At 34.4% G+C, this 14,245-nt stretch overlaps 1 protein-coding gene across 1 annotated transcript in view; it reads right to left on the minus strand.

Moving 5' to 3' along the window:
* LOC122145326 (pituitary adenylate cyclase-activating polypeptide type I receptor-like) overlaps positions 1-13,873 on the minus strand; it is a 30,077-nt gene extending 16,204 nt beyond the window's left edge. Inside the window, exons 1-3 of the mRNA XM_042758404.1 lie at positions 13,493-13,873; positions 7,697-7,879; positions 1,309-1,405 (exon numbers count right to left, since the gene is read on the minus strand). Of these exons, the coding sequence (XP_042614338.1) occupies positions 1,309-1,405; positions 7,697-7,756 (157 nt within the window). The 5' untranslated portion in view covers positions 7,757-7,879; positions 13,493-13,873. The remainder of the gene's footprint in view (positions 1-1,308; positions 1,406-7,696; positions 7,880-13,492) is intronic.
* Positions 13,874-14,245: the final 372 nt, after the last annotated feature.

Genomic DNA, 14,245 nt, shown 5'->3' on the forward strand with positions numbered 1-14,245 from the left:
ACAGACTGTTGTACACATAAATGTAGGTCTACCCAGTTCAGGTTCACTGCTATGGTCATCCATGGGCCATCCTTTCCATGCCCTTCTCTTTTTCTAACTGAATGACACAGTCTGGGTGCATGCAGTAGATCTGAAAGATGGCAGTATGAGTAAGATTGAAATGTAAGACACAACAGCTGTTTATGTAGAAAATGTTTGTTCACGCAGGAATGAACCACCAAAAATACTGTTTTGGTTGTGAGTCCAGAAAATTTCCGAGTGTGGGTTTTGCTTATAGAAGGGCTGTTGTCACTTTCTTAAACAAATAGTTCAAACAAAATAAAGATGTGCTTAAAATGTACTCACCCTCAGGCCATCCAAGATATCAAGATCAGTTAACATCTTGTGAACTGAAAAGCTATGTGTTTGTAAAAAAAAAAAAAAAAAAAAAAAAAAAAAATCCACTTATAAAGGCATTTTAATCACTGTTGTTTGAATTCTACATTCTGACAGCACCCATTCACTGCAGAGAGGATCTGTTAATGAGCAAGTTATGTAATGCTAAAATTTTTCTAATCATGTTCTGATGAAGAACAAACTCATCTACATCTTGGATGGCCTGAGGGTGAGTCAAATTTCTTCAAAATTTCATTTTTGGGGTAAACTATTCCTTTACATAATCGAACTGCGTGGAACATAACCATATTTAGTACTCAATATAGGACTGGACAGTAGTATCCACTTCCTGTGAACCGTCACAAGGTCTTAAATTCTCCAGCTTAGTCTGAAAGCTTTGGGCTTAATTTCATCACACAGATCACTTCTAAAATCCATAATCTAAATTGAAACTAATTTTAAAACTTATTTTAAATGTTTCTTATCATAAACATCTGCAAGCATGCTATATTTAGATGACTCAAACAGCAGTCTCTGGTAAATCTATTGCTGCACTTCACAGTTGAACGCTAATAGCTTTGCACTGCATAACAAAATGGTAAATGGCAGCATTTACTGTATGTGTGGCTCTAAAATTACAACTGAAAAACTGTGTGATTGAATAAGGAAATAGCAATAATTTACTTGCAGTCTGACACGTAATATGTACCACCGCCACCACATAAACACAGACTCACATATTTTTCTGTTTGTCTATCATGGTGAATGTATTATTATTATGACTATTGTTATTATTATGACAAAATGTGTTAAATTTTTTACCATTTTTCCAATTAAAAATGTCCTTGGATGGATGACTTCTTGGGACAAATGTGTCCCTAAACTAGAAAATACAAACACACAGACTGTTGTACACATAAATGTAGGTCTTACCCAGTTCAGGTTCACTGCTATGGTCATCCATGGCCATCCTTTCCATGCACTTCTCTTTTTCTAACTGAATGACACAGTCTGGGTGCATGCAGTAGATCTGAAAGATGCAGTATGAGTAAGAGTGAAATGTAAGACACAACAGCTGTTTATGTAGAAAATGTTTGTTCACGCAGGAATGAACCACCAAAAATACTGTTTTGGTTGTGAGTCCAGAAAATTTCCGAGTGTGGGTTTGCTTATAGAAGGCTGTTGTCACTTTCTTAAACAAATAGTTCAAACAAAATAAAGATGTGCTTAAAATGTACTCACCCTCAGGCCATCCAAGATATCAAGATCAGTTAACATCTTGTGAACTGAAAAGCTATGTGTTTGAAAATAAAAAAAAAAAAAAAAAAAAAAAAAAAAAAAAAATCCACTTATAAAGGCATTTTAATCACTGTTGTTTGAATTCTCATTCTGACAGCACCCATTCACTGCAGAGGATCTGTTAATGAGCAAGTTATGTAATGCTAAATTTTTCTAATCATGTTCTGATGAAGAACAAACTCATCTACATCTTGGATGGCCTGAGGGTGAGTCAAATTTCTTCAAAATTTCATTTTTGGGTAAACTATTCCTTTACATAATCGAACTGCGTGTGAACATAACCATATTTAGTACTCAAATATAGGACTGACAGTAGTATTTTGTTGCTGCGCGTATGTGGTCAATGCTTAGACTCTTCAAGAGGATACGTTTACAATTTGTAGCAAGGCTACTGGAGATGATGTAAAAATCCTATATCCTTAACTGTCCCAGGGGTAATTCAAACCTGTTAAATGATCATTTAAATGATAATTTCATCTGGCCGTTGCTCACTTTGTTAAATGAACAGAAAAATCGTAAGAATACTGGCAATGTTGGACCGTAAACTGATACTCATCTTTGAGTTTGACAACTCTGGATCAGACTTGTCAGACATGTGTACAGTACAGAGACATTTTGACAACACTGCACCTCTATTACATCGAGTTGTGGCTAAGAAACATTGTGAAAATTGTGACACTTTTTAACACAATCACTTTTTTGAGAGTAAACTACTGGCAGTTCTAGCACACTTGGTGACCTATATAGGCAAGAAAAGACATGACCTCCTAAAAAAAAAAAAACCTTTTAACTACTTGTTCAAATACAGCAAGTTTTAGTAAAAAATTAAAAATACAAATTTTAGAAATTAAAAATAAAAATCTTAATACATTTAAAATATTATCTGGACAAAATTGCACCTATTATTTTTTTTTATAATAAATCACTTTTAAGTTGACACTGTATTTTCTTTCTTATTTGGTAATATAATAAAATATTGTGTGATCTATAGGTTCCGACCAGTTTTTTTTTATTATTATTATAATTTTTTAAAATATTTATTATTATTTTTGGCATTTTTGCCTTTTTATTAAGATTGGACAGTATTGAAGACAGGAAGTGAAGTTGGGGAGAGAGAGCGGGGATGGAATCAGGAAAGATCCATGAGCCAGGACTCGAACTCAGGACACCCAAAGTGGAGCAGCGCTATAAGTTGCTGTGCTGCCCATGAGGCTATTGGCACCGACCCGACAAGTCTTTTTAAACAGAAATTAAGGAGATAGATTATTTTATATGTAGGGAAGTAAGAATAATATCAAATTCAGTAACATACTTTCAGAAGGTTTGGTTTATATTCTTTCTATTTTTTTTTCTTTACTTTTGTGCAAGGAGAGAAAAAATATATTCTTATAAACTCCTGCCCACTCCTAGCAGGTCTTGAATATTGCTTATCTTAATTTTTAACTGTTTTCAAATAAAGACAATATCACACACACCCACACTCAGCACACAAGACATGAAATATCTTCAGCCCAGGGTGGAATGACATTCTGAGCCAATTCAAACGTTTGCTCCTTCTTATCTCTCCCTCTCAGTGTCCGCTTTAAACAATCGCTCCTTCCTGCTTCATGTATTACCAGGCCATTCATCTTATATCTTTGTAGAAAAACAAAATTGACAAACGTTCCACAGCACATACATTTCTTCACACAGAAAGTTGTTCTCCATCCAGGTGAACAGTTACATGAATTTTGTCGATATACTGTTTTTGTCTGTATTGAGTACATCTGGACGCTCAGATATCCAAGCTTTACTAATGGATATGAGCAAAGACTCGTTTGTTGCTGTCAACTAGGTTACAGTTGTGTGTTTACAATCATAGTTAAGGCCTTAAATAAACTATGTTGAGAAATGTTTGTGCATTAGAAATATTGTTTGACAACCCTTTAAAAGCTTTGAGATAACATTAAAGGTCAAAGTAAAATGTGAGAAAAAACTGATTTGCTTGTTAGGTTAAATTATAAAATATTAACACTTTAGGGGATGTATGAAAATGTTTCTTCATTGGAACAGTTTTGGAGAAATTCATTAAGGCATCCATCTTTAAACTATCGCTTCTGGCCAGCTACAAGTACAAAATCTATAATAATGTTTCTTCCAGTCATCTTGACTGAACCAGGAGAGAAATATGCATAGACCAAGCACAGTTTAAAAGCAAAAACAGTTCTAAACAAATATGTTTTGATATGAGAGGACAACAAGTGATGGACTTTTTCACTAGAGTAAGAGCTATTATTACAGACTTGTATTTTGGCTAGAAGCAACAGTTTAAAGTTAAAACACCTTAAAACACCCCGTGATTTCAAACGACTGAATACAGCCCTTGAACACCGAGGATTGCCTCTTCTTGCGCTTGAATGGACAAATACATTGTATACAATTGGATGTGTATCATATTGGATGCATCGTCTCTTAAAGTGACCGTGCCTAATTTACTAGCTGTTGTTAGTGTCCTTAATGTTAACTGACAGTAATTGTTTCTCAAGGGGTAGTTGGTGATTTTAATGCTGTCCGAATCCAGGATGTTTGTGTTTTTCTCTCACCACCCCTGTAAAAATCCCCGGCCAAATTACCTACTGTTTTTTGACAAACACCAAGGTTGTGTGGTGATTTATTTTGCATTTATTTGATTTATTTGTACTTCAGTGTAATTTGCATACATATTTATTTCTGAAATGCTGGAATGTATTTAAAAGAACAATACTTCTACAAACTGCTCGACCACAGCGACTGGGAGCAGAAAGAGAGGAAAAGCACATAAACATTCGAAATGGGTCTTTATTATGGCAGCAGCAGGTATGCAATACAATTTTAAAATGTGTATTATAAACAGATATATATTGTGTATAATTATATTCAACTATAGCGCATCTATTTTCCTATTTTTTAATTGGAGATTTAAATAATCAAATAAATAGGATTATATATTATAAAATATGCTTGGAACAACACGAATACATAATACATAATACATAATAATAAGTATTTTTAAATACATTTTACACAATAATAAGAATAATGAATTTTGAATTTGAATTTTATGAATTTTATTTACAGCAGACAATCATGTGACTCACCACGTGAGCAGCGCGTTCCCAGGTTCGTAGGATCACAGAACTCGCTCCTGCACTGTATATAAATCGCCATCCGAATCCATGAGTTTTATCACTGAGGTTTATTTTTACAGAAACATATATTTATTTTTACAGACGTCCATATGGGAAACAATTACCGTCCGAATCAGGCTTATATTTCATTTATTCAGTGAAGACCATGCAATGCTATTTTACATTTGATTATTCGGTTTCTGTACCTGAATACCTACAAACTTGAGAAAAAATAAATAAATAAATAAATAAAATAAAAACCCCAACATTGTTTAATTTCTATCTTTGTTCTATTTATTTATTTGTTCTATTTACATGATTTCAAACAGAGCCCATAGGTACAACCTGGGCCCCATAAACCCCAACTAAGGCCCTGGATATAATAATAAAGAAACAAACTCATCTTGAATGGCCTGAGGGTGAGTAAATTCTCAGCGCATTTTCATTTTTGGTAAAATATGCCTTTAAACCTGAACAGATTCCCATGTTAAAAGAAAAATCATTCATCAATAGAACTGCCTACAATACACAATTGATTTAACAGAATATGAAATCACATCATGAAAAATAATTAACTAATCACTTTTGAAACCCTCCTTAATACTGCTGATTTGAGACCCTTGAGATTGTGGTTAGTGCGATAAGTGGTCTCATAGCACCGTGCTCCTTGTGTATTGCCTTGAAAACATGAGTAAAATTTAATAAACATGAGCACCTGCATGAGGGCTGTCTATTCATGAGGGCTGTGTAAGCTCTCACCCCTCACCCTGACTGCATCACAAAGCTGAATTACACATATATGTGTGTGTGTGTGTGTGTCTGACCCTGGACCACAAAACCAGTCATAAGGGTAAATTTTTCAAAAAAAAAAAAAAAAAACACGAAATAATAACCTAATTTTTGCACAAAAAAACCCTAAATAATGAGAAAATCGCCTTTAAAGTTGTCCAAATTAAGTTCTTAGCAATGCATAGTATTAATAAAAAATTAAGTTTTGATATATTTACAGTAGGACATTGACAAAATATCTTCATGGAACATAATCTTTACTTAATATCATAATGATTTTTGGCATAAAAGAAAAATCAATGATTTTGATATATATATATATACACACACACACACATACTTCAGCTTTAAAAAAAAACACACACCACATGTCATTTCGTGCTGAAAACAGATAAAGGGAAATAGGAAAGAAGAGGAGATAGTCTTTGCAAGTTTCCTTTGTTTTTCTCTTGTAACAATAATCCCATACAGTGTATCACATCAGTAATCCCCAGATTAACTGGAACTGGAAGGTAAAAACCTAAGTGAACTGTGGGATTAGTTGATGTCTGTTGGGAAACTCTTTCTTTTAATCTTATATTACCATAAGCATTTCTATAAAGGGAATCAAAATCAGTTCATAGTATAAGCTTGGTGTTTTTTTTTCCTTTGAATTTCCACTGCTTGACACTGCAATTATTGAATAAAACAAAAGTCATTTGTGAAACAATTTGACAAATCCTCAATTAAATTCCTATCCATATTATCATTTTGACATGTCTGTGTACTGTATATTATGTATCATGTTAATTGTAGCCACATCACCATATGAACATTTTAACATTATTTATTGCTGAGTAGATAGCAAGGTTGGGGGTTCGATCCTCGGGAACACATGATAGGTAAAAATTGATAGCCTGAATGCACTGTAAGTCGCTTTGGATAAAAGCGTCTGCTAAATGCATAAATTTAATTTAATTTTAATTTTTACATTTTAGATTTATTTTTAAATTTGTCACTTATGTTTGGTGATCAGATAATTATATGCGAACACAAAGAGTTTGCTGATTCTGTCCATTGCATGGCTTGGTTACCATATCCCTATTGCTCATAGCAGCCTATATTTTTTAGTCATTTCAATGAGTTTATATTATGGCACATTTTTTGGTCTTTATTCATTTGTTGATTATTATAATTTTTCCTTTAGTTTTTGCATATTTTTGAATCTGTTATTAACTTTCATTCAACACTAATAAAAAGGCAAATATTTTTTTCAACATAAGTAAACACTGTTCATCATGCAATGGTCATAATTAAAACTGCTTACTGAGACAGAGCAGAAGTTTAACCTTTAGAAAATGTTTACTGCAGTGCTATGCACTGCCAGCTTTTAGAGTTAACATAAAGTGAAATAAAACAGCATGGCCTTTGTTGCTCAAAGTACTCACTGTACCATAACTGTTTTGGCTCTTGGGCAGTTTACATTTGGCCTGTCTGGTGCCGATGAGCATTAGATGCCAGGAACCTCTAAGTGCCAGTGTGTATGTGACATAAATTGTCCTTGAACGTTTGTTTCTCCTCAGCTGGAGGTACAGACACTAGACCAAAGAGAGAATAGTTCTTCATGTAAACAAAGAAGGCACTTCTCCCTTCAGTTATGAGAGGACACCGTGTGTATAGAATGAGCAGTCATCCAGGAAACAATAAATGCCTCTAAATTTGACAGATTGTATGTGGATTATTTACAGAATGTAATAACAAGAGCAAGAGCATGAAAAAGGATTTGCAGGGGTCTCTTTTTCTCCCCAAGACCTCACCCCGTCATAAAATTTCTCTCACGCTCACTCTCTCTCTTCCTTCTTCTCCCACACGGTCTCTCTCTCCTTCAAACCTTTAGTTCTCCAAAGTATGTATATATACACACTTATATATATATACATATATATATATATATATATATATACATACTAGGATGGTCTGTCTGCATTTTACAATTAGGAATGTATTGTGCTTTTCAATTCCATCATGTGGTACTTTCATGCAATTCAGGCCCATTAATCCAATGGATCTGCCTTGTTTATATAAGATAAAATGTGCACATAGCTTACCAAAGGGAGAAGGATGAGTGCTAAAAACAGGTGCTGACATTTTCTCACTGTGGAAGCCATTTTGTCTGGAGCACTGATGTGATTATATCCACCGATCAGCAGCAGCAGAGGGGAACAACAAAGTGCTGGATGGTAAACAGGTTCACTAGAAAAATGCTGCAGTTCTTAAAATCACCATCAGATCTGAAAAAAAAATAATAATAATAATATTTTTATTAAACCACTCATTACCACCACATAATGGTATTACACATATACATAATTTGGGATGGTGGAAATGGCATTGTGGTGGAAAGTTCATGATATTGAGATTGAGATTGAATGGGCTGGTTTCAACAGACTCTATTTTATACTCCAAATATACAGTATTACACCATACATGGCCGCCAACTACACTGACCACAAACAGTACATGTGTCAGCGAAAACCATATAGGGCCTTTTATTGTTAAGTTGTTTATCCAAAAGACCCGTATCATAGAGTACAGCCTTATGACGCAGCTCACGGTATTGCTAGGATAATTGCTGATTCAATTCTCTTCATCACAAGCACCAATCTCATGAAGGCAGGGGGAGGAAGGAGCTGTATAGGGGAGACTTTGGTACAGTTATATGGGAGAATGAAAGAGATAAAGAGAGCATAAGTGTGATGGATTGATGGATGGATACGTAGCTGGATGGAGGGCTGGAGGAAGAACGAGTGAAACAGCTGCTCTGGAGCTCTTGCTGTAATTAGTGGCTATAATGGAGCTGGCTGCCTGAGAACTCCCCCAGCGATGCCTCAAGATCACTGAGACATGCTAGAGAAGGATGTTCGCAAAAAAAAAAAAAAAAAACAACTGGGTCTCAGTGGGTGATAGTATGGCAGTATGTACACAAGTGTGTGAGTGTCAACATTTCAGAGTGTGTGCTCAAGCTATCAGAGACCACAGAGAGGCTGTATGCCTAAACACTTTCCCTTTGCACACTCCCCGGGGCACATTAATCACAACAAATCCTCTCCACAAAAGGACATGCCTTTACAATTAGGTAAAATTGATTCTACTGACAGAACAACATATGGGAGGTGGGCCGTCCTGTATGAGGAACTGATAGGCTGGATTGCCTTTACCAAAGCGTTAGAATATTTGATATTTCGTCTAAATTGGCAAAATATTATGTGGAGTGTGTTAGCATTTAGAGGTCAAACACTGCTACTGACAGCTTGGCTAGCTGAAGGGCATACTTCAGGGACAGGTGGTACTTCATAGCCTACAGTATGTGACAGATTTAGTGCCTTTCCTTGAGCATTTTCCTGGCTTTCAGGTCTATGACATCCAATGTAATTTCACTCCATTCTAGACTGAAATGTGATTTATTTTCACATTCCATTGCAGAAGTAATGAGATTTGGTTTTGTATATGTGTAAATAATCTTGATTTATTTTATCTTTCTATGATTTGGTAAACATTCTATTTTGAAATAATTTTGCATATATACTAGTGTTTAAAATAAATGGGGTTGGTAAGTATTCTATAGTAATTACTTTTTTAGTAAATTCCCACCCAGGCTGCATTTATTTGATCAATAATACAATAAAGTAGTAATATTATTTTTTTTTTAAGCAGCCACTACACTAGTCCTGTCACATTATGCTTCAGAAATCATGACACATTTTCACCACCATTCTTTGATGAATATAAAGTTTAAAATAACAGCAAATTTATTTGAAATTGAAATCTTCAACAATGTCTTTATTTTTACTTTTGGTCAAATTAATGCATTCCTGCTTAATCTAAGTATTAATTATTAGAAGAAAAAATTGATTGTGCATAGGCTTTCTATTTTCATTGGAAGTGTAGGTTTGTACTGGTTTTCATATCAAATAGGCAAGTCAAAGTCATCATAACTAATGCTGGGAAGAAAGACTCTTAAAATATAATCGCTATTGAATTTGGCTTTTGCTAAACTTTTTATCCAAACGATTAAATTCCTGAAACAACAAGTAAAAAAAACTATTCTAAATAGGATGCTGGTGTAAACAAAAACAACTCATGCCTGCTCTCCCCAACCTCCCGAGGCCTGAGATCCAGCCAAGGTTATTATCACACTCCAAATGACTTTGCAGAGGTAATAAGGCATGTCAGTCTGACCAGCTGACAACCATGGTTTTCACTCCCCACAATAATATCTATCAAAAGCACCCACAGCGCAGTGATACCACAATGTTGCAATGTTCCAATATTGCTATACAGCTGTATTAGATCTGCCCTGCTCCACTAGTGGTCATTTGAAGCTAAAGTAATTTGTCAGACCACCACTCACAATATATCCAGACACAATATATCCAGGTTTGGTGTCCAGAAAGAAAGAAAGAAAGAAAGAAAGAAAGAAAGAAAGAAAGAAAGAAAGAAAGAAAAGACCATAAATGACCAATATGCAGGGAACGAAAGGGATATGCAGTGGATTTATTCATTTTCTTCCTTGAGGATGGATAAAATCTGTCGCACATGAATAAGATAAATCTCTTCCCCCATTACTCTACTGAATATTCCTCATAAATCTCATTAGAGTGTGTTAATGCCAAACTAGGCTGACCAGTCATGAACAAAGTCACTAAAGTATGCACTGCTATATTTAGATTGTCAATTGTTGTTTGAAGAGGAAGGAGGGGGATTACCATTAGCATATAGTCAGATTTCTCTCTTTAAAACACTGAGTTAATACATATCGTAAATCAGAAATTAGGAAATTTGGTGTCTCATTCTCTCTTTATTCTTTTCTCTCAGTATAAATCACAAGGGATTGCATGGGGTGACTTCAATTACTGTGCCATGAACCCCCAGGTATCAGAGTGATTTGTTATTAAGACGCACTGTAGTGTATGTGATACAAGCACCAATCATTTAAACAGCGTGTCAGTGGCAGACAACAGGCTTGCAAAATGTGAATGTACAATTTATGCCCAATGTCAAAAAAATGCTGAACACACAGAAAATAATGAGGTCATCAGAGCTGTCACTTCAAAAATAAAAAAATAATAATAATAAAATAACTAAATTGAGTAAACTAAATGTGTGTGTGTGTGTGTGTGTGTGTGTGTGTGTGTGTGTGTGTGTGTGTGTGTGTGTGTGTGTGTGTGTGTGTGTGTGTGTGTTTATGCCCACATCTGTAAGTGTGTCACAGTACGTGAGAAGCACACATTATGATACAAACTAATGCCATGAGAGCATTCAGCAGACTGGTGTCTTGCTGCTGGATTTTGCAGGGTTGATTCTGTGAGTTCACTTACTCAAAGAAAATATGTTTCCTTACATACATGTATTAACAATCAAAATATTAAACTGAATTCATATGAAAATATACAGAATAATATACTGTATATTACAATGTATTGAAAAATAAAGAATTGCAGATTTTCATAAATTGAAAAATATGTGACAATTCACTTATAGTGTAATGTACGTACATTTATATTCAATAATACACTTCATAATATACAGATGTAATTGTGACAATATATCGTACTGTGTATAAAATATTGTACTGTGTGTGCATAAATATATTTGAAAACACACACACACACACACACACACACACACTTATTTTAGAAAAATATTGTTTTGTGTGTTTCTTGCTGTATTGCACATTATCATAAGAGACTCTTCAGCACAATAACAACCACAAAACAACAACAAACTAAAGTTAAACTTTCTATATGCATGTTACATACAAAACATATAAATGTGCTGCACGATAACAAGGACTAAAAGTAAGCTGAAAACTGCTATCTCTTCTATATGTATGAAGCCATACTTGAATATACTTGAAAATATAATGCAATATATTAAATAATATATTTCCATCTAAACTTTGCTATTTATATATAGCATATTTATCAATATATTGCAATATATGGACCATGAATGATTATATATTGATACATACAAAACATATAGCAGTGATAACAAAAAAAAACTGCTATCTTTCTATATGTAATAGCTTTATGCTAAGGGTGATTATCTTCTATGAGTTGATGTATACTTATCTGACTTTATTGTTTGCATATAGTTATCCATTTCATATATGAAAATGCATGGAGTGTTTCATAAAGTTATATTTCTATTTATCGAGGCGTACTACATGCAGACAATATAGACCAATTCTTTATGTAGTTTGAAAGTGATGCCATAATCAATTAAAATTTCTGTTTGTCTTAAATCAAGTGCAGAAAAGACTGCAGTGCAAATATCCTGCCTCTTTATAAAATGTGTTAAACTGGGAACTCAACTCAATATCAAACACATATAAATCTGTTCATCCTCAGTCCTTATATCATTAGAGGTGAGTGGTTGTAACTGAACACCATTTAATGTGGTGTACTTTTTAATGGTGCACTAGCAGAGGTCCATCGAACTGAACTGAGAGTTAAATTGTAAAACAGTTCATTTGCACATACACATGCAACAAAATAACTTGAGAGGTCTGTTTCAAAAGACACCAGAGAGCAACACCAATAGAAATGAATACCAACGTAACAGTTACAGAGGCTCTGCAGTGGATATGTTATACTATCCAACACAAACAGGGAAAGCAAAGAGGAAGGAAGGAGTGAGGCTGATCTCCTATTCACTGCAATCAAATTAAATCAAAGGTTTGTTTATGGTGAGTTCATTCAAAATAGAGATCAACAAGTAATAATAACATAATTTTATGCCTTTGTACTCAAGACTTTCAGACATCACAACACGAGGGCTAGTAAACAAAAAAGTTGATTTAAAGATAAAATGTGACTTCACACACTGGCAAACATGTAAATATATTTAATATAATGTAATGTATAATGTAAATTAAATATTTTAAATATATTTAATCATATAATTAGGAATAAACTATTCAGAAATGAGGTACAGAAAAAGAAAAAAAAAATGCAAAAAAAAGACTGTTTTTCATGGGATGAATATATGTATATAATTCAACACACATATTTTAAGAATTTCTCTGTATATATATATATATATATATATATATATATATATATATATATATATATATATATATATTCCCTTATAAGCTGATGCTGCCTTTATGTGGAATAATCATCGCACTATAGTTTGGGTGTGGCGTGGCTATAGCAATAAGGTTTCAACATTTATAGTTCATGTAGGATGAATAAAGTCTTGTAAGTCATTGACTAATATATCAATAACGTGAATAGGAAATCATCATAATACGGTGGACAAATTCTGTGATCTGCTGAACTGTACAGTAAAATCATTTATTGGCTAATAATGCTTTAAGTTGTGTTATATCATACAAGCTCTTACTAACGTATTTTAATAACAACATGAGCAGGAGCTCCATGACAGTGATCTGTCCTTTATTCGGGGCGATGTTGCACGCTGATCTTGTGTTCTTTTCTCTTTATTTATTTATTTTTATTTTTTTATTTTTTTATTAGATTTTATCATAAAGAATGCACATTGCACTAAACTGGTAAATGTAAAAATGATCCATTCGTGCAAACTCCCAGCTGGCTATTACTAACACACAGTAAATCGCAGACCGTCGTCAAACCACTCTCCAATCAACCCCATTAAATAACATTTCGACCACCAAATCCACAGTAAAATGCATAAATCTGACGTATAAAATGGAAGTATTCGCTACATAATTCATCCATACGAGAGCTATTGATCCGTACTGTACATTCCATTTCAGTACACATGCAGCAAAAGGAATGAAATGAGTTTCGATACAGGATTCACTAAATGGTCATTGCAAGAATGAGTAGTATACAATAAATGATGAATCTTACTGTCCCAATAGGCAGATGGTTTCGCGAAAGGACGTGTCAACACGATGCAGAACGCAGAGTGTCTCGCGTTGTCAGTCACAGGCGTTGCAACTGCTGCGGCGCGCTGGTGCACAAACATTCCCTAAAGACGCCCTGAAAAACTTCTGTGGACAAGTAGTCTCTCTCGCTCTCTCTCTCTCTCTCTCTCTCTCTCTCTCTCTCTCTCTCAAAGATGAACAAGGGAACAAACGTCTAATTAAGGCAATGAATGAAAAAGACACGCACATAAATACATAGAAAAGCCAGGGTTTGAGTTAAGGGATGTGATGTGGATGTAATTCGCTATTTTCTGTATTGTTGTAACACTCCTCTGCTGAGCGGTTATCCGCGCAGACTCACAATGATCCCTGATATGCGCTGCGCATTTAGATGAACCCCTTCAAACAGCCCCATCTCTCTCTCTCTGTCTCTATCTCTCTCCAGGGTTTTTTTTTTATTTTTTTTATAAAGCTCTACTAATAAATGAAGAAAAACAGAGGTAAGCGGAAGTCAAAGGTGTTGGTAGATCTTAAAGATGTTTTTTTTTTAGGCTTGGGCAAAAGTCAAAAGTCAGAAACAAGTCAAGACGAGAACAGTTGCCATAGCAACCTTCGCTGATCGCTGATGAACGCTTTTCTTTAGTTTCCTTCGGGTTATTTGACCAAACGGTCTGTGTCATTATTTATCACTTTTTATTCATAAATTAATTACAAAGAAACAGCAATTAACACACAC

This window comes from Cyprinus carpio, chromosome A6, assembly GCF_018340385.1.
Source record: "Cyprinus carpio isolate SPL01 chromosome A6, ASM1834038v1, whole genome shotgun sequence".
NCBI classification, from domain to species: Eukaryota; Metazoa; Chordata; class Actinopteri; order Cypriniformes; family Cyprinidae; genus Cyprinus; species Cyprinus carpio.